The 22,173-nt window shown below is 38.6% G+C and overlaps 1 protein-coding gene across 1 annotated transcript in view; it reads left to right on the top strand.

Annotated features, from left to right (window-relative positions):
* Nucleotides 1-579: 579 nt before the first annotated feature.
* The window catches only part of ephb3a (eph receptor B3a), a 35,319-nt gene continuing 13,725 nt past the window's right edge, over nucleotides 580-22,173 (top strand). The window contains exons 1-10 of the mRNA XM_079876651.1: nucleotides 580-1,039; nucleotides 4,647-4,711; nucleotides 8,118-8,402; nucleotides 9,572-9,959; nucleotides 15,863-16,018; nucleotides 17,389-17,724; nucleotides 18,109-18,233; nucleotides 18,629-18,785; nucleotides 19,597-19,705; nucleotides 21,660-21,712. Of these exons, the coding sequence (XP_079732777.1) occupies nucleotides 976-1,039; nucleotides 4,647-4,711; nucleotides 8,118-8,402; nucleotides 9,572-9,959; nucleotides 15,863-16,018; nucleotides 17,389-17,724; nucleotides 18,109-18,233; nucleotides 18,629-18,785; nucleotides 19,597-19,705; nucleotides 21,660-21,712 (1,738 nt within the window). The 5' untranslated portion in view covers nucleotides 580-975. The remainder of the gene's footprint in view (nucleotides 1,040-4,646; nucleotides 4,712-8,117; nucleotides 8,403-9,571; nucleotides 9,960-15,862; nucleotides 16,019-17,388; nucleotides 17,725-18,108; nucleotides 18,234-18,628; nucleotides 18,786-19,596; nucleotides 19,706-21,659; nucleotides 21,713-22,173) is intronic.

Raw genomic sequence — 22,173 nt, forward strand, 5'->3', positions numbered from 1 at the left:
GGCATACGTTCCTCTCTCTGTTTCTCCTTTCAAAACTGTAGGTAATTTCATGTGAAACCAAATAAAAAACAGTAAGATCAAAATGAATCCAAAAGATAACCAGATTGGATTAGCTAAAAAATGTTGTTGTGTAATAAGTACAAGATTACATTTCAGAAGTAATATGTCTAGCACTGTCCAGCAGGATATCATTCATTTACAGCTTTGAAGATTGTTTACAGTATCCCATAACCTTCCTGTCAACATGCAGCCCATTATTTAATCAGCAGAAAGCTGGATGGTGATTTTTTTTTTTTTTTTTTTTTTATTGGTGTTGGGTGACTGTTACACAAATAGTCGTGGCCATTTGCCAAGTCTCTCCTTTCTAAAATACAGAACACCAATTCCTGCAGTAAACAAACAGTGAGTGGCGCTGTGCATCAAAGAATACCCATACATTACTGATTTGCCACAAATTGCCACTGGGGATTCTGTTTTCCCTTATAAAGGCATTTTCAATCAAATGGATACATGTCGATTTAACACTCCCTTAAAAAAATGTATGAACTGCATAAATAAAATAACTTGGGGGAGTACTTAGTCTGTAAGTTAACAGCGGAATCCCGCAGGGTTTTGCCTTGGGACCAGTAGAGCTTTCGCCCCCCCATCATTCCTCGCAACTGACACTCCTCCGTGCAGTCGCAGAGAATCAACAGCTTCTTTCACACTGAGGATGAGGATGATGCCACACATGTAGAAGACCATGATAGACTGCGCTCACGAAAGAGGTCGTGGATTCCGTGGTGCGAACAGTTGTGAATGAAAAACCTGAAGACGACCAAACCAAGAGGAGCTGGGCTTTTTTTTTTTTTCTCAGGCTGTAATTTCTCAAGGCGTGAATTCGCCCCTCCAGTCTCTGTATGCTGAGATTTAACGAGACTTTCTGTCCCGGTGACATATAGACAAAACGCTATTCATGTTGCAACCTCAAGCTTCATGACAATGGATTATTCGCTGTTATTATACAGCCTTTGGGTTCCCGTTATTCTCGCTGTTGAGGGTAAGTGTAAACGCTCTTTGTTACGGGGCTAGCCTACTCGGTTTCCGACCTGGTGTTATGGTCATCAGCTGGCTATTCCTTTTATGAAATAAATAAATAAATACATGCAGAATATATAATTTAAAAAAAACTACTGGACTAAAGCTTTACGTACCGCGCGGACGTTCGTGCTCGAAAACTTCGCGTTCGACCAAAACTTACATGTCTTGGTGCGATTTTGCCTTTTATTCTTCGGACAGGAATGCAGTTGAATATACAGTCGGCTGCAAATATACAATATATTTGTGCGTTTAAAGTGAATAGGCTACATGAAAAGAGGGAATTCGATAGCCTTTAGCAATATCAGGGTTTATGTGTCAGTTACTGAGTCATCATTAAATTTGTTTCCCATTATTCTGAAGAATTCTGATATCCAAAGGTATGTTTTATTCCGTGTGGAATTCTATTTCTGAAGCTGTACCAGTGAGATGACCAGTGAGATGTTTGTGTTATGGCATGTCCATGTATTGATACAGACGATGCTGTTTGTCCACATGCTCCTTGCCTTTGTTTTTATAACAACCCGTAAAAAAACACAGACTAAATCAATTTTATTAGTATTCGTTGCGTTAAATGAAGACGTTATTTACACATCCAAGCATCTATTTAATTTGCTTGCAAGTGTTGAGTCTTGTGAGCTTATGATCAGTGTTATGCTTTGATCATTTCTGGGGAAAAAATCGCATGTAGTTGTTATATTTTCAGATGTGCTTTGTGTTGTTTGTGACACATGGTTTAGGACTGCTGAAAGCCCCCTGTTGCTCTGGTGTGACACATTTCACCCCAAAGGCTTTTACCCAGATAGTGATGATAGCAGCATCACGATCAGTGTAATTGCCACACATGTTAATTGGCTTGCATGATCACAGCTGTTCAAAGGACTATAGGCTAGGTGAGAAAAAGGAGTCGCTTCAAAGTAACAATGCATTTTTAAATTAAATCCAAGTTGCTATCTTGAAAACAGTGGTGAGGTGAAATGTGCCAACATTTAGCCAAGGTGTGGTTTCGGAATAGCTATTGATACCTTTGAGGTTTGTTGACTTCACACTACGTTCTTGTCGACGACTCTTATGAATAGGTTAGTCTCCTCATCATACGTTCTCCCAAGCCCAAATATAATTTAAAATGATACAGTATATTTATATATGCATGTGTGTATATACATGTATATAGTCTCGTTTTCTCGTAATTTAATGCTTGAAAATGATTAATTTCACATTCAAAACAAATTGCTGCTTGGCAATGTTACATGTTACAAAATTTCAGTCTCAAGGCAGGATTTTGTTACATATTTGTATATGCGCTGATACATGCATAGCTGGCATCATTATGCACCTTGGTCATGTCCCAGTAATTCTTAACTACAGTGAAGCCCGATACTCCTTCACCTTGGCCTTGACTACCTCGATTCTTCATCAGTTTCAGCGTCAGGATCTCAATCGATAGTGTGTGTGAGTGTGTGTGTGTGTGTGAGAGAGAGAGATAGAGAGTGAGAGAGTAGGTGTTTGACTCATAGGTTAGTTTCTGAGCTGGTTTCTTAACAGACTATATTAGTTACACTTCCAATGGAGGTCAAGTGAGCCAGGCACCTCATGACAAGAGGAAAAGTGTAAAGCTGCATCCAGGGTCCCCTGTGTCAATTCAGTCCATCTGTCAGAAGCCTTCCAGGCACAATGGCATATAAATATAAAACGAATGAGAAGGGTTTTAGCCCAGTTAGTGGTTGTCATTACTGTGGATTAAAATAGGGTGATTGTTTTACTGATTTTGTTATTATATTGTTATTACATGATAATAACACAGTTATAATCAAGCACCGTTTTGTGCATTATGCTAAATGAATGTGTTTGACTATTGCGCTCACATCTTGCGTCTTTTGCAGTGTCTCGTGCATGACAGGGTTATTAAAAGGCTTCAACTTAACTGCGCCCCCCCCCCCCCCCCCCCACCACCACCATTACACTATACCATCTCATATTTTTTAATGCAAAAACTCTGTGTGAATGGCCCTTTAATCTGACTGACAGAGAACATATTGCATATAACGCATATACAAATAATTGATACGGATTTGTAGCATACCTTGCTTATGTTGTGTCCGCTGCACATCACTTTTTTAAACACCTAATGTTAAACACCTAATGTTAAGTCCAATTGTAGTCCGATTGACATGTACACATTCTGGTTGATAACAAGCTACAATCTCATATCGATTTTGCAAAAACTGGATTGGTATGATTTCAGTCGGACTAAAGGCTCGTTCATCCCAAGAACAGTAACTATAATGATAATATTCCATACCATGTCTTGTCATCTGTTTGCATTGCTGTTATGCCATCTGTCGCGGTGTAAGAATTCTGATTTGCTAATTGGCTGATTGGTAATTTTTATCAATAGCATTCCTCTGTGTCGTTACCGTTATAGCTGTGATGTGTATTTCACATATTCTCATAGCATTAAATAATTATTAAATTGTTATGGTTATCGTCCTTGGTGTGAACGGGCCTTAAAGCATTTGCATGAGTATTTTCTGAATGAAAACCAATTTTTAAACTGCATGTGAATATACTTCTTGTAATAAAACAAATAAGCGCCATTATTATTTTCCTCCTGCAAACACTGTAAAACTGCCTTTAAATGTTGTTTGCTTTTCTTTATAGTTTTACATTCTAAAAGTCTAGTGGAGTTACAAACGATTTCAAAGGATAATGAGGTGTTTTGTAAATCTGCTGACTGTACAGTACAAAGTTTCAAAGAACATCCTGTACACTCATTTGTGTGAAACAGACAGCAATAAGCTCCTTTGTGTAAAACTGATGAAAATCTTGACTTTGTTTTCCACGATGCAGACAACTGCACAGATGCAAAGAGCCTTGAGGAAAGACTGAATGCGATCATAAGGAATTGATCAAAGCATCAAAAGATCGCCCCCCAAATTTATGAATATTTCACGCAGCGAGATGCCCTTACAGCTATTTCATCACACAATTAACTCTCTCTGTGATTTACAGCACCATATAAGCGAGGTGTAGCCACAATCCACATAAACACCATGTGTGTGTTTGCCAGTGCGCGACGCATACACGTATTTACCGGGGCCTTAATCAGCTAAGTTGATGTTCTGCTCTAAATATTCCATGGATTTGCTTGCAGATGTGTGCGTGTCACATTAATTTGAAGTAAGCGCTAGGCTTCATCGGACGGCGACTTACAAAGTGAATAAAACATTCGAATGTGCGGTTAATTTGCGGAAGCTGGCTCATGCAGTTTTGCTCCACTGATCGGAGTGTATTTAGAGAAACAGCGAGCATCCCTGCGGCACGCAACAGGATCTGTTCTCAGATCAGCCACAGGCCAGAGCTGGAGTGGGTAGATAAATGCGGATCGCATTATTAGTGTGCGGAGTGAAAACAGTGATTAGGCCCTTCCACATATGCAGAGAATTCAAACGAGTGAAGTGCTTTGATTCGTAGCCGGTTAAATTACAGTTTTCAGCACCATGATGCTCTGTTTGTGTTTGGAATGGAGGCTGCTGTTGTCGGAGCCTCATTGATTGCCTGTTTTGCAGAGACTCTTATGGACAGCAGGTGGGCAACTACAGAGCTGGCGTGGACCACCTATCCAGAAAGCGGGGTGAGTGTTGTAGCGTTTTCCTGTCTGTGATTGACCATAAGGGTGGATATTAATCAGCACATGCACTGACTGGAAAATGACACTTCTAATTACCCTAACCACCGACATAAAGCAAAACTTTTACAGTGAGAATTCGGATAGCACACGTACATCACGGAGACGTCTATTTGATGTGCGTTTACCTCGGGAAGACGTATTTTTTAGAGTGTTTGCTCATCTGCAATACGTCTATAGGACGTTTCCTGTCAGATGTCAAATAGACGTTTAGAAAATGTCTTTAAGATGTTTATGATTTAGAATGTTGGTTAAACTGACATCTTAAAGACGTCTATCAGATGTAAGTTAACAGCAGATGCTTTCCAGATGAAGTGATCTTTAACAGACATCTTGCAGACGTACCTGTGCTATCTAAATTAATTTGTTGGTCCATATTGAACGGCAAAATGTGCCACAATTTCACAGCCAATCCCAAAATATGAGATGTTGAAATATATGGATCCATGACAAAGATTGTGAAGGTTTTCAACCATTTTCAAGAAAAGTTTCAATTTAATGACTTCCTAACATGAAGTACAATTTAATGACTTTCTAATGACTTCGTAATTCCTAACATTTTGAATACATGTGAGTGTACAAATCTTTAAAAAAAAAAAAAAAATTTCAGTTTAAGGCAAGAAAAGTAAACGTTTTTGTTTTTACAAATGAATTGTTCATAGGGTACAACAGAAACATTTGCTTTTCACTACTCCCATAGTGTATAAAAAAATTATATATGTTTGTATTGAACAGTGATGTTATGAACAGTTTATATTATTAAAAAATCTGGGGTAAAAGGCTCACCAGCATGGGAAAAAGGCACAAAGGATTTACACAAATACTTTAGCTAAAATAAATTTGTTTTTAATAATGTCTTAGTTAATACTTGTTAATAGCAAAGTTTGTACTATTTTCTGTTTATTTTGATATGCTGTCATTAAAATATGTTAATAAAAAAAATACATTTTAAAAATACAGAAACAAAATGATTTAAAAAAGTAAAGATTTTGAAATCATTGAAGAAGATCCCAAAATAATTTAATATAGATTTACAAGAGTAACAACAAATGGTATTTTATTATATGATATGATTTATATCTTATATATACTTATATATACTTATATATATATTTGAATGGTTTCAGTATGGTAATTAATATATTATATTAAGGTAGACACCCAACTTGATTTATGATATTCACCATCTGAATCTAACCATGTAATATAAACAAATGGAAAACTCATAATATTCTTCCGTTATTGAAAAGCTTTTGATTTAATTACCTTAAACAAAACTGAAAATCATTAAGAAGACCTTTGTTTCAAAGGTGCCTTTTACCCCGGTGCACTTTTTGCCCAGTTGTGCCCTATACATTTAATGAGAGTTGCACCACGTGATATTTTAAAACCTGAATATTGAAGGTCAAATTACCAAATATTTTTGGCCAATTGATCTTGACACACAGTCAAAAAGGTCCTCTCTATAATGTGTTGTTAACGGCCTCCTTTCATTTGTCTTAACAAGACAAATGAAAGGAGGCCATTAACAAGAATAATCGCTCTCAACCTCTCTGTTTGCAAGAATGCACTTATGTATGCTGGAGACTTACAGCAGCAGTTTATTTTACACATGTGACTGGTGAAGAAATTAACCACAGCGATTCTGACCTTAAGCCTGACACCCCCCACCCAAATCCACTCGCTCCCGTTGCATGATTTGTCTTTGGAATGTGCATGCGAAGTCAGTCAATGGAAATTATGGGTTGCCATGGCAACAATCTTAAGCAGCTCAGCCCTTTCCGCAGGCTTGTGCTCGATGTCTGGCATCTCAAAAGGCATGCATCATCATAAGTAATGTGTTCCTTCACACCTGGAGATAAACACATGCTACCACTCGCTGTGATGCCTCTTAATTGTGTTGTGAGAAGTTCAGGGAACCCAAATGTCACTTTTGAGAAAGCATTTCTATTTACCCTAACCACCGACATGAATTTAATTGAGCATTTGAGTCGTTCATTATTCCTGCTTCCATTTAGTGCTGCTTTGTTTGGGGCACAACTTAGAAGTATCAATCAATAGATCTAGATTTGATGTGTTATTTTTAATGTTTTGTGTGACATTGTGTCCCAATCAGACATGATGCAACACTTTTTCCAGTGAGAATTTGTTTGTCCATGTTGAACGCCACAATGTGATGCGATTTCACGGCCAATCCCAAAATATGAGATGTTTAATATAGTTATCAATGAAAAGTTTGAGTTTAATTACTCTAAAATTGGCATTTTCCATCAAGTAAAAGTTCCTAACATTTTGAATACGTGAGCGTACACATCTTAATCATTATTTTCATTTTCAAACATGTTTAAGGCAAAAAAAAGTTAATGTTTTTGTTTTTACAAATATCATGAATTAATCATTCATATATAGATTTTTGGGGAGTGCATTTATTTTTGAATAAATGAATAGAATATTTAATAGAATCTCAATATTGAAGATTATGTATATATTATTGAATATAATGAATAATGCAATGGGGGAATAATTGTGGGTCCTGAGAGTTCCAAATGTCTCATGTTACCAGTAAAAAGTGGCCTTCATTATTTTAAATATATCTAATCAGTGACAGAGTGCAAGCATATTTGTCTAAAATAATTCTGTATTTTAAGCTTCCGAATAATGCTGGTGTCACCATTGTCCGGTGCCTTGGGTTACCAGCACCAAGTCCAAGCCTATTCATTTACACCCCCAATATAATATCAAATTTTGCATTTTAATCAACAGTAAAAATTTTGTTAACCTTTTACAATATGTCTTGGAGTATCGCAATAATATCGTATCGTGAGTTCAGTATCGTGTTATATATTGAATCGTAACTTGAGGGTATTGTTACACCCCTAGTATCTTTATTACATTGCGCTTGATCAGGACACTCAGGTCGTGTCTCATTTTGAAGGCTGCGTCCTAAAAAGGATTAGAGTCTTAAAGTCTTATTTCAGAACAGTAACCCTTATCAAATTGATCGTTATTCCCAGTGAAGTGTAAATTGTTGTAATTTCTTTATGAGTTTTGAACGTAGTTAACTGAAATGAAGCAGCCTCAATGACGAATGTAGCTAACAAATGCGATGCAGCCTTTGCAATGAGACACAACCTCTGTTACATTCAATAGAAACTATATACAAAGAAGGATTTCACTATAAAGAGTGAGGAAGGTCACAAGTTATAACCTCACTGGGTTCCATGTTTTGCTTGTTTCTTTGGTAGGAAGCAACGCAGTAAGACTTAAATGGTAAATTACACTGCACTGGATGCAGTTACATTTCAAGAAAGTTGATTGTGCAGTCAGTGACAGTGTGTTGTGCCCTTCTCAGTGGGAGGAAGTGAGTGGATATGATGACCACTTGAGCCCCATCAGGACATACCAGGTCTGTAACGTACTGGAGCCCAATCAGAACAACTGGCTCCGCACAGACTTCATCCCCCGTCGAGGAGTCCTTCGGGTCTACGTGGAGCTCAAGTTCTCTGTGCGGGACTGTGGCAGTATTCCCAATATTCCCGGCTCCTGTAAGGAGACCTTTAATTTGTTCTACTATGAATCGGACGGAGACACTGCCACAGCAACCATCCCACATTGGAGGGAGAATCCCTACGTGAAGGTCTGATTTTTAATTTAACACTTTGCATAACGATACATTTTGCAATGTTTTGGTGAATAGTGGCATTTTCACTATTTATTTGGGAATATAACACATATTTAAAGGGATAGTTTGGCAAAAAAACAAACATTCTATTGTTTACTCTCGTGTCATTCCAAACCTGTTATGATTTTCTATCTTTTGTGAAACATAAAATAATATATTATGTTAGTGCCCATTTAATGAATGTCAGAGGGGTCCAATATTATTTTTTGGGCTCAAGAAAGTAAGTCTTACAGGTTTAAGGTGTTGTCACGTTTACCATTGTTTCAGCAAAAGAGAAATCCAGTATTTCAAATTAGAAAATCAATCAATAGGGAATTATGTAGTAAGTCATTTTTTTTTTGTCAATGAAATAATTGTACTATATATTAGTTTGCTAATGTTTTTTTAATAATCCATTTATTCACTTTTTAAAGCATAGACCTGAAAATAAAATTTCCAACTAAAACTGTCGTAAATCTTGAATGCTTTTGAGCACAGACTTAAGTTTGATCTCTTTTCAAAGACGACACTTGGCAGATTATTGCTGAAGTGAAAAAAAAGTTTTAAAAAAAGTTAACTTAAAAAAAGTAGCAGAATTGTACGTATATGGTTATGAAAAATTCACAAAAATACTATTTCATTTATGTTATATGAAATATATATATTTTCAAAATCATGTTTTACTCTAAAACTGCAAGACAATCAAAGCCATAAATCTATTTTTGTGTTCCAAATTTAAGCTTGATATCTCAAAAAATGAGCTTTCAGTAAGATTTTGTTTGGCTGCAGTACTAAAAGTTTTCACTAGATAAAATTTGTCTCCTATTTATTTCCAATGCAGTCATTTTAGACTGTGTGACTATATTTTTTACAGGACCATTTAACCTTTTCGAATCATGTCCATAATTTTTTTTTTTTTTTTTTTTTTTTCACATGGCAAGTGCCAACACCTTTACCAAGTTTCGTATTCCAATGAAGTAAACAAAAAAAAAAAAAAAGAAAAAGAAGAAACGTATGACCAAAGAACACCAGTGGGTTAAAAAGACTAAGTAAATGATGACAGAATGAATAGGTCCCTTCCAGATGTGATTGGACACAAACGTCCAATTGAATGTCTTTACCTAATCCATTGTCTTTTATCCCAGGTGGACACCATTGCCCCCGACGAGAGCTTCTCATTGCTGGAATCGGGAATCGTCAACACCAAAGTACGGAGCTTCGGTCCTCTGTCCAAAGCTGGTTTCTACTTGGCCTTCCAGGACCTGGGCGCCTGCATGTCCCTCATCTCAGCCAGGATCTTCTTTAAAAAGTGCTCCACCACCATTGCCAACTTCGCTGTCTTCCCTGAGACGGCCACTGGTGCGGAGGCCACGTCTCTGGTCATCGCTGCCGGAGCCTGCGTGCCAAACGCCGCAGAGGAATCGGTCCCTCTAAAGCTGTACTGTAACGGAGACGGAGAATGGATGGTTCCCGTGGGAGCGTGCACCTGCATGCCGGGCTTTGAGCCGGCCAAGAAAGACACTCAGTGCCAGGGTAAGTGTTTGGCTTTTTAAATCTGAGTAAAGCGGATTCTGGTTAAAGCTTTTGAGTGTATGCTGGCAGATGCTACAATACGGATTATAAAATCTGCATGGAAGCAACGCAAAGGTTACTTGCAGGTCAGAGAGGTTTTATTATCCTCTTTTAAGCAGTCACTGGCAATGCTAATTTTTTACATAATTAAAACATACCTCACACAGAATAGCATTTTTATTTTTTATTTTTTTTGCTACATTTTTCACATTAAGTGGTCTTTTCTTAACATTTGAAGATGATGTGAACTAGTTTTTTGATGATTTGATCTAATTTCACATTTAGGGCCAGATTTACTAACAGCTTGCGCAAGCGCAAACTCTCTTTTGGCGTTAAAAACTTCTGTCAGGATTTACTTAAGACATGCAGTGAAAAATTTGTGCTGAAAAGGCATTATTTTTGCAGCTGGCCTTATTGCATATGCATCTTAGGAGTTTCCCCTTTAGACGCACAATTTTTGGGAGGAGAGTATTTAAATGAGCCACACAATGCGATTTACTAAGGTTTGCGCTAGTCAATTTAAAGGTATATGCACCATTATTTACTGCCCAAAAAGCATGTCTTAAACCAGATGCTAATTTGCACTGCTCTTTGTAGAGTGTGTTGGTTAGAGTGCGTCTGTTCTTTAATTTGCACGTCGTCAGTAGATCATGCACAGAACTTTCCACTCCCATCGGCGCTTTTTTTCGATTGCGCTCTCACGCTAATTTGCCCTGTTTAGTAAATCTGGCCCATAGTGCTTTGCATTACATATGTGGCTCAATATGCATCATGTGACACTGAAGACTGGTGTAATGTTTGCTTAATATATTCAGCTTTGACATCAAATTAATATATTTTAAAATATATTAAAATAGAAAACAGCTATTTAATACTCTACAATATTACTGCCACAGTATAATTGCAGCCTTGATGAGTATAAGAGACTTCTTTCAAAAACATTTAAAAAATCTTACCGACCCCAAATTTTTTGAACAGTAGTGGATATTTTATAAAAGCTACACCCTAATTATATTACTCAAATACTTTCAATTGAGCACGCCTTTAAAGGAAGGTTTTGTCATATTGCAAATTTGTCTCGTAAGACCACAAAAGTGAACTTATAACACGCACAAATTAAAATTCATTTTCTATTTTCCATTTAATAAAAGTAAATGGGAATTCCTTTGTGAGTAGTCCCATTAACTACTTATATGAAACATTTATGGAGCTTTTTTTTTTGTCGTTAAATGAAAAGGAGTAGTCAGTGCATTCTCCATTTCTATTCAATAGAAGAAAGAAAGTCATATGGGTTTGACACAAGTTATAAGACTATTCGCTAATTGGATTCCTTTTTGCATTCTGGGGTTAAAGTGCCAAAACTGCTAATAGGGTTTTTAGGTGAATATGAAAAGGCCAGAATATAGGAGCTCAACAAGGCTAGTATAGCCTGCCAGTCCAGAATCTGGAGTCTGGAGCCGTACTCATCCACCGTCTCTCCGCAGACCTTATCTGGGCTCAGCACAGAAGAGAGAGAGTCTCAGTAATGGGTGGAGGACTGCAGTGGTGTCAGAGAACAAAGCTGCCAACAGCGCAGCCCACAGCTTCCATTGACACATCTGATAGGGCCCTAACAGAGCGATATACCAGAGACGGATGCTGCTGCAGAAAGCGAGACCAATTCTCAAACGCGAGTCTGGGAGAGTAATGGGGAAAATTAAAAGATAGACTACAGAGAGTGGGGGAGGAGAGAGGGAGCGCGAGCGAATGATGAGGTGGGCTCGGAGTAATAAAATGTGAATTGGACGGGCCTCCTGGACTGTTCTCTGGGAAGGAACTGGTGGACAGAGGGGGAACTTCCTTTGAGATTGCCAGTATGTGGCGGCTCATTTGTTTCCATCTGGTTGTTCAAGGTTAAGAGCTTGCTTTAAAGGACTGATAAACGACTCTCCAGGGCCGCGCTATACAGCCGTGAGATGCGCCGTGGCCAATGGAGAGTGCGTCTAATTTCCTTTATCACCTTCCAGCATTAATCTGCACACACACATAAGGGAAACAGCCAAGCCCAGTTAACGTTTATCTGTCAGGTTGGGTATGTTCTCACTTTTTTCTTTCTCTCAAAGCTCTTCCCGTCTCATTCTCGCACTCGGTCTGAATGCGTAACGCCACGCGTGTTAAGGTTTGAGAGCAGGGGCCACTCTCTCGGATTTTCCACTGTCTTATTACACTAGCCGTGAAGCGATATGTGTCATGGGAAGGAATACTGAAGATGGGTTTTTTTCTGTATGTGCTATAATTCACTGACGGTGTCACAAGCAGGACACGATTCTCAGCATGTTCCTCATTAACTGCAGCGTTTTGTCTGGAGATACGGGCGTGGCGGCTTGTTTACAGGGAAAACAGAGCTTTGTGAAAGCTGCAGATTCCAGCCAGACTGTTACATCAGCCATTTTCTTTCAAAAGAAACGGACTGAGTTTAGCGCATCATTATAAAGCTCAGTTTGGCCTCGGCGGCTCGGTTAGCAGACTAACTTTATCTGAGCTTGGGTGATTCGTTATTATTATGAATGTTTCGAATCGTATTCTGAAGTGTGCCATTTTTGCAATGGAAAAATAATTTATTCCAGTGATCTGCAGCTGGTTCGTGACCCAGATTTTACTTTGGATATCAAGTGGCGACATGGTACACTGTAAAAAGTGGTAATCTTGAAGGAATATTTCAGGTTAAGATCAACTGACAACATTTGTGGTATAATGTTGATTACTAAAAATCAAAGTTTATGTGGCGGCACTTACAATGGAAGTGAATGGGGGAGTGTTAGTTGAGCTTGTAAAGTTGTTCTTGTTATTTTGTATGGTTGTTAGGTTTTAGGCGTTACATCGTCAGGTCAATGAAGTTATGGTCAAGTCAAGTCAAGTCATCCTCATTTATATAGCGCTTTTAACAATGTAGATTGTTTCAAAGCAGCTTTACAGAGATAAACGTATAATTTAAGGTAACAGAGATTGTTTTGGCTTTATAGTGGTTCTTTAATAAAGTTATTTTCCAGCTAAAGTTAGTTTTGATTGACTTGCTTCCGTCGCAACGATCATTTGTTCTTAAATTAGGGGCCGCTAAGACGACACCATTATCTCTACATAGACTTTAAACGCGAACCTGTGAGAAACTCTGATGGCGTTCACATGCGCATTAAGAATTGGTTCTATAGTTATGTGCGTTTGAATGTATGTGCACAGGTTTGGAATTCCCTACAGACCAAGCCTAAACAAAGTACTGGTCTTTCCTTATAAATTTTGATACAGAATTTTATTTTATTTTGTCACTTCGGGGGAGGTACGCGAAACGAATTTTCCCGACAACGCTTTATCTGTAGAGTGGTAAAGGGATCCTCCATAGGGAGAGACTAGTTGGCACTTCAGCACTGCGTTGACATCGGGTCCAGGCGAAGGTCCTTCGTCAGATCTGGATACGGCCTGGATCCGGCAGGCTGCGGGAAAACCTCGGGATAAACAACGACACTAAAATTAGCGTAGATGCCATTCTTCTTATGATGTAACGAGTACATCAGGATTTATGGGAAGTGTTCCCGGTTCCGGCTGACCTGATCTATGCAGCCTTACATTGAATTATAGAAGTCTATAATGTGTTATGTGAATGCTAGGTCAAAGAGATGTGTTTTTAGTCTAGTTTTGAACTGACAGATTGTGTCTGCTTCCCGGACAATGGTAGGAAGACTGTTCCAAAGTTTTAGTGCTAAATAGGAGAAGGATCTACCGCCTGCAGTTGATTTTGATATTCTAGGTATTATTAACTGGCCGGAATTTTGAGATCGCAATAGACGTGAAGAACTATAATGCGTTAAGAGCTCGCTCAAGTACTGCTGAGCTAAACCATTTAGTGCTTTGTAAGTGATCAGCAATATTTTAAAATTTATGTGATGTTTAATAGGGAGCCAGTGCAGTTTTGACAGAACCGGGCTAATATGGTCATACTTCCTGGTTCTGGTAAGAACTCGAGCTGCTGCGTTTTGAACTAGCTGTAGTTTGTTTATTAAGCGTGCAGGGCAACCACCCAGTAGAGCATTACAATAATCTAGCCTTGAGGTCATGAACGCATGAACTAATTGTTCCGCATTTGTCATTGAGAGCATATGGCGTAATTTAGATATATTTTTTAAGATGGAAAAATACGGTTTTACAGATACTAGACACGTGACTTTCAAATGAAAGATTGGTATCAAAGAGCACACCCAGGTTCCTAACCGACGACGAAAACTCGACAGAGCAGCCATCAAGTGTTAGACAGTATTCTAGGTTATTACGTGTGGAAGTTTTTTGTCCAATAATTAGAATATCTGTTTTTTTCAGAATTTAGTAGTAGGAAATTACTAGTCATCCAGTTTTTTATATCAGCTATGCATTCCGTTAATTTTGTGAATTGGTAAGTTTCGTCAGGGCGTGAAGAAATATAGAGCTGAGTATCATCAGTATAAGAAGTGAAAACTAATGCCATGCTTCCTAATGATATCTCCTAATGGTAGCGTGTACAGAGTGAACAGCAGTGGTCCTAGTACTGAGCCTTGTGGTACACCATACTGAACTTGTGATTGATAAGACATCTTTTCATTTACTGCTACAAACTGATAACGGTCAGATAAGTTTGATTTAAACCATGCTAGTGCAATTCCACTAATGCCAACATAATTTTCGAGTCTATTTAAAAGAATGTTATGGTCGATAGTGTCAAATGCAGCACTAAGATCGAGTAACACTAATAGCGAGATACAACCACGATCTGATGATAGGAGCAAATCATTTGTGACTCTGATGAGAGCAGTCTCGGTACTATGGTACGGTCTAAATCCTGACTGGAAATCCTCGCAGATACCATTTCTTTCAAAAAAGGAACATAGTTGTGAGGATACTGCTTTTTCTAGTATCTTTGACAGAAAAGGTAGATTCGAGATCGGCCTGTAATTGACTAATTCTGTAGGATCAAGTTGCGTTTTTTTAACAAGCGGTTTAATCATAGCCAGCTTAAAAGTTTTGGTGAGGCGCTTACAATGGAAGTGAACGAAGGCCATTTTTTTTAAGGTTTCAAAAGCAGATATGATATGAAAGCACTTACATTAATGGTTCTATTAAAACTAGAGTGTTATTTGAGCTGTAAGGTTGTTCTTGTCTTTCTTTAGGGTTGTTTAGGGTTTTAGTCTTTTCGTTGTCGTAACAATGAAGTTACGGTATGGCACTTAAAATGGAAGTGAATGGGGCCAATTTTTGTAGTATTTAACAGGAGAAATGTAGAGCTTATAATATAAAAACATTAACATTTATGGTAAAGATTGAGTATTATTTGAGTTATAAAGTTGTTCTTGTTTTTTTTTTTACTGGCATTTTGGGGTTTTAGGCATCATGGCAATGAAGTAAACTGGATATAACTTTACATAGCTTTCCTATGTTTTCTTTAGTAAGTGATGTTTCAAAATGGTTTAAAATCATGTTAACACACAGATTGTTTTAGTTTTTTTTTTGGCTAGACTTTTGATTGGTTCCATTCTGTTCCATTGCGTCTCATTACAACCAAGATTTTTTTCTCTCTTTTAAAAGAAATGTAGGGACTCGTTGTGGTAATTTATGCCACAAATGCGGTGAATTGAGCCTGTATTGAATCTTGAATGGTCCGTTAATGAGCTTAATGTGTTTAGGTTGATCCAGTGATGTTATTTTTATTTAAAAAAAAAAAAATCAATTTAGAAGCAAATGTTTTAGGTTAACCTTTTTTTCCATTGTACTAAATAAAATTTCACTTGTATTTCACTTTGCATAGTATTTTTGCAGTTAATTTTTGAAAATGGCATGACTTGACACCTTTTTCCTTCCTTTAGCGTGCACACCAGGGACCTTTAAATCTAAACAAGGCGAGGGTTCTTGTATGCCGTGCCCTCCCAACAGCCGGGCCAGCTCTAGGGCGTCCAGCATGTGCCCTTGTCAAAACGGCTACTACCGCGCTGACAGCGACCCCCCTGACACGGCCTGCACTAGTAAGTGATGACCATCAGTGCCACTTGTTAAATTAAAATAGCTCCCACATTGTGTTAATTGTATGTTGAGAAGGTCTGCTCTGTGCATTCACCCCGTTTGATGTGGCGGCTAATGACACAGAAAAGCGTGTTTACAAAAAGGTCATGATCGCTAATGTAAGCCTGTCGGTTCTCAGCATCTAGTGTGCGATTATAACTAGTTAGCTTCAGTGCTGCTGAGTCTTGACACATGGATTTAATTGGAAATATCACATGAGTTCACACATTGATGCAATATGTTGCAAAAAACCCCGGTTGGAGAGCATTTTTGCAGTGGAGGTCTTTTGAAACATTTTCAGGAAGCCTGAATGTTGTTTATAATTTATGTATTTAAAAAAAAAAACTGAATTGTGTTGGAGGTATGCAAAATAAGAGGGATTTTTGTTTTGTTTTTCCTTTTCAATAATTGTAACCAAAGCTTCCAGTTCCTTAGGCAGTTGTGCAATGAAAATCCAGCTTCTGGATTTAATTAGTTTAGATTATGATTCACTGAGCAAGATTCATTGGTTATAGATTTAACCCTGACAAGCTAACTATGGAGTGCATTGTAAATCCCAGTGAGACATTTTTGGATAATTTATAGATAATTTAACCGATTTTTTTAATTAGTGTTGAATTACTGTGTAATGATCTACAAAACTAAGGTGTTTTTTATTCCTGACCAAACATGTACTGTAGGATATGTGCAGAAATTGTTTCGCTCCAGGACATCGTATTAACTCCTTTACCCGCCAGCGTTTTTGAAAAAAGTTGCCAGCAAAGTAGCATTTTTGATCATTTTCATAAAATTTTCATGGCCCCCAGAATATTTTGTTGGATGAATATATGAAAAGTAAGAACAGAGCCTCTGCTTTTAACAAATAACCTGTTTTATTATTTTATTTAACACTTGAATGTGGGTAAGTGTCATTAAAAAAGCAACATTTTGAGCAAAAAGTTGAGAAAAATGTGTCAGGATCAGATGATGATCAATGATGATCAAAACATACAGTAGATGGAGTAGATCAAGTAATTTTATCCAAAGCTTCATAGTCCTATACCTTGTCCTAGATTGACTATGATGGATCGAATGTTGAAGATCGCGTTATTTTACGTATGCATCTGCTTACATATGCTTTTGCTTGTTTCTGCTTCTTCTTTACATGTCTTTTGAACAGGATATTCAGTACTCTTTCAGAAGATGCGTAATAGCGCCCCCTACAGCATAACAGTGAAAACACAGAAAGCCGGAAAATTCCGTCTCATAAATGACAGAAATTTCGGTCAATGGTGGGGAAAGAGTTAAATTATACATATTCCACAAGCATAACACTTTACCGTTGTCTTCCTAGCTGTTCCCTCGTCTCCTTTAAACGTGATCTCCAGTGTGAACGAGACTTCAGTGTTACTGGAGTGGTCCGAGCCACGGGATTTAGGCGGGCGACGGGACGTGGTGTATAACGTGGTGTGTAAAAAGTGCCTGCACGATGGCGGGTCCTGTGCAAGGTGTGACGATAACGTGGAGGTGTCTCCTCGCCGACTGGGTCTGGCCGAGAGGCAGGCGGCGCTGAGGAATCTACAGGCACACACCCATTACAGCTTTGAGATCCAGGCTGTCAACGGGGTGTCCCCCAAGAGTCCAGCCTCCCCGCAATATGCCACTGTCAATATCACCACCAATCAAGCAGGTGAGAGATTCATTTTCAATTGTCTAATAAACCAGTAAACCACAAGAGACTGTGCTCATATTATACCCCCCGAACAGGTAAACTCACAGTAAAGCACAGCCTCAAGTGGCTTATTGTGTTTATTAAATGGTGGCACAAGTATCAAAAGACACTATTATAAAATTGCAGAATTGTATTTATTTAATTAGGCTAAAATACAGTAGAGATCGGGTGTTTTCGCAAACAAAGTGTTTTGTCTTCAATTTTTTTGTTCAATTTTAGCATTTTATTTCCCTGCTGTCCGTGCAATCAGAACAGACAATATACCTTTCATATTTACAATCTAATCTGTTATTCTAATAAAGTTATTCAACTTTTTCTCTCTCCATCTCTTAAAACCTCCAGCTCCGTCCGCGGTCCCCACCGTCCACTTAATGCGGGCCACAGCTGGCACTCTCAGCCTCTCCTGGCTGCCCCCAGAGCGGCCCAATGGCGTGATCCTGGATTATGAGATCAAGTACCAGGAGAGGGTGAGGAACTGCTGCGCATCTAAATCACCCCGTACTGAAGAACTCTTGAACCTGAGCCAGATGACATTACACCAGGCACCCAGCATGGGTTTAACTGGCGTGAGCTCAAAGTAACCCTGGCTCGACTTAAAGTGGAGTACAATGGAACAACAGATGGCCACTGGTCAAAACCCAATGGCTAATGCTAAAAAGAGTGGAGCTTAATTCCGTCTATAGGATTTACTTGCTGCCGCGTGTTTGGATCACAGTTTTAGCCGTGGAATGTCTTTTCAAATACTTTTGATCCGCTAATTGCAGTGAAAACTGTTAACTAAACATTCACTTTAAACATTGAATGACTCGAGTCTATTGGTCTAGTTTTGGCCGTTCAGTGTGTGTGTTTTTCTTTTTCTCAGGGAGAGTTGTTCTCGCACACGGTCACCGCCCAGCACACCTCGGCCAAAGTGGAGGGTTTAAAGGCTGGCACGGTGTACGCCGTGCAGATACGGGCTCGTACGGTAGCCGGGTACGGACGTTATAGCAGCCCGGTGGACTTCAGTACGAGTCTGTATGGTAAGGACACGTACTTTTATTTCTTTTGCATCTGTTGCAAAGATACTGAGTGGCCAAGTGCAAACCATGTAAACCTACGCATAGGAAAGGATTATAACAAATGAGATCTCTGTAATATCCAAATTGTTTCTCCAAGACCCTGTTTACATCTGGTATTAAGATGCATTTTGGTCGATTGGATCACAAGTGGACGATGCTAAATACAGATGTAAATAGGGCCTAAAACGTTTTGAGCTTGTCCACTTTCGACCACTTCCAGAGGTAGTTGAAAACGCATTTGACCGGATTGCTTTCGTAGTGTGAACGCTCATGTGATTGAATGAGTTCAACCAGCCACTACAGACCACCTTCTCCGCCTACTGAGTAAACTAGCGCGCTAGCCAGACGGGATTTAAAATTGCTAGGTAAGACGACCCAAGTTTGGTTTGAAGACGAAAAACATACTAACCACAATGTTCTCTCACTATTCCTGATTTCTAACACACACTCACCGTGTTCAGCGTGATCTTGCGGCTGTCAGAGTAGAAACGAAAGCTGATGCTCTTCATATGTTTTTTCGTCGTCTCCGGGAGCGTTCATATGTAAATTGTGTGAGCTTATTTTGTCCATTAGATCGAAAGATCTAATAAAACACATACATTTACCCGCCCATAGACCCACCCCTCGAAGAAATCAGGACAGAAGTGGTTGGAAGTGGTTCAGTACTCTTACAGCTATGTCTGTTTTTATTGTTTCTGGTGGATTTTAGAAGAAATATCATGAAGCTTTGCCTATATTTCTCCATTATTGGTATTGTAAATTCATCTGACAGATGACCCAGAGCGGTCAGTACAGGACCTGCTGCCGCTCATTGTGGGCTCCGCCGCGGCTGGATTTGTGGTCATCCTTGCCATGGTGGTCATTGCTGTTGTTTGCCTTAGGTAAGTTTTATCATTATCATTTATATATATATATATATATATATATATATATATATATATATATATATATATATATTTGGAATTGCGTGAACTGATTGATTTATGCACAATTAAAGTGCGGTCACATTTACTGTTGTTTGGCTAATTTTTGCGGGCGAAATCCAGCCTTGGACCCTTTTCACAAACTGTGATGACGCATTTCCACAGTCATTAACATCATAAATCGAGCAGTTTTTTATATCATTGTAATGCACATTTAAAACACTATACTTTGTGTTATATTATGTTCGCATTAAATTACAGAGAACTAGTTAACGCTACTGCATTTCTAATTCAACTGCAGAGGGATCGATGGCAAATTTCACATCTTTCTCTCATATGACCAACGTAATCAATCTCTCGCTATTTTTTCCTCTTTTGGTGCAATGGTGGGTTTTTTCCTGAAAAAATGCAAATGCAAAAATTATATTTGCTGTCTTCTCCCATTCACCGCTATAGAAGTTTACTCAAATCTGACGACTTCTGCCTCTGAGAACCCCTGAAATGTAAAAAGAGTCCATTCAAGTAGGAATTTCACGTGAGCGCGAAAGATTTCCAAACACAGATTTCACAACATATTCAAGTTGATTCGCCACATTGACCAACAGAAAGCTGTTTGGTTTGAACGTGACTTCTGAGCTATGCTTAATACATCGCTACACTATTGACAATAGACAATAGACCTTTTTTGCTTGTGTAATCATCCCGCAATTTTGCTAATGCGACCGCGCCTTTAGACCAGGAACTCGCGGTGAGACAGTACGAAAGTAAACGGGGTCCATTTAAATTTCATGTTGACTTAGCAAAGGGCTATTTGTATTGTTTATCATTTCAATGCCTTAGTACTTGGTGTCAAACAAACTCAATAGCACAAGATGGGCACTGCAAAACAGACTTCAAAGTGCGTCTGACTTCGGATATTTATGAGACTCTCACAAGATGCTCATTTGAGGCCACTTCGCCCAGATCCGAACGAAGACTGGGACGTTGCCAATCACTCCAGAGACGGCAGACTGCCACTGTGTCTATTTGACACATTCTTCTTGACTGTGACCGCCTTGTTGTGCCAAAGCGTCTCCTCCTCTCCGCTTCAAGCTCTTTCTTCTCTCTCATTCATGCCCTCTGCGCTAGTATCCCAATGTTTTCTTTGTGTGTGTGCGCGCTGAAGCGTCACTCTTTTCCTCCTGACATTTAAATTGGAGATGAGATGCTAATTAGCAGCAGGCGTCATTGTTAGCACAGGTCAAGAGACAAAAGGAATCCCACAGATGGCGAATTCCAATAGGCCCCTTTGCTCCCGTTCCCTTTCAAACGCGCTACTTATGCAGAGTTAGTGAAACAAAGAGATCTTAATGAGAATCCTGAGATTTAAATACACTGTTCACTGTCTTCAGACACTTGATACAGGCATGAACCGAGCACAGATTAGCATGTATGTTCCGGGCCTGGTTATTTGTTCCACGCTTAAGGATCCAACCTATGATTTGGTGTTAATTGACTTACTGTTTTTAGAGTATAACCTACATTTCGGCTCATCTGAACCGTGTAATGGAGGAGTTCTGGTTAGAGGCGACGACAAGACAGTCTTGACGGTTGATCTTTCGCGCTGCTTGTTGTGGTGACCCGGCCTTTGAATCGTGCATGTACTGTATCGCAATTAGGCACAAATGACTAGAAATGGCTGAAAAGGCCTAGATCTGGCTTTTAGGGGGTTGAATCATCCTCATAAGTTTAGATTGATTAAAACTAGCAATTTGAGGGACATAATTGATGATTGAAGCATATGAAATACCTAAAGCACTCAAATGTTCTCTTTCACAAGATGCCCCAGTTAAAAAAAAACTTGTGTATTTGCCTGTACCGTGTAAATCCAGTCTTAAGCCTGACTCTCAGTGTGTGTATAATCTGGTTACAGACGGCAGCGTACTGGATCTGAGCTGGAGTATACGGAAAAACTGCAGCAGTACGGTGAGTATAACTGCACCCTGTTCACAAAAAAGATATAGTTCTTGCTATACATATTTACTGATGTGGTAAGAGAAAGCTTGTGAATATGGTGCAATGATGTAACATATTTAAAAATATATTACATTTAATTAAATTATTAAGTCACCATGACCTAGTGGAAACCTATTGTATCAAGTATACTATTGTAAAAAAAATCATAATTTTTTACAGTGTATCATCATTTTAATTGTTGAAGAATACAAAAATACTACAGTAAAAAACTGTTAATTGGTTTAATTAATTTTACTGTAAAAATGTATGTTTTTGGAAGTAAAAAAGTATGGATTACCATATAATTTAGAGTGAGATGTATATCTGTTTTCATCATGGCATTAAATGTTTATACAGTGAAGCACGTGTCAAAAAGTTGTTGTTTTTTGGTAGGAAAAAATAGTTCCATTATTTATGATAAAAAAAAAACA

Source organism: Squalius cephalus (genome assembly GCF_949319135.1).
Source record: "Squalius cephalus genome assembly, chromosome: 7".
Classification (NCBI taxonomy): Eukaryota; Metazoa; Chordata; class Actinopteri; order Cypriniformes; family Leuciscidae; genus Squalius; species Squalius cephalus.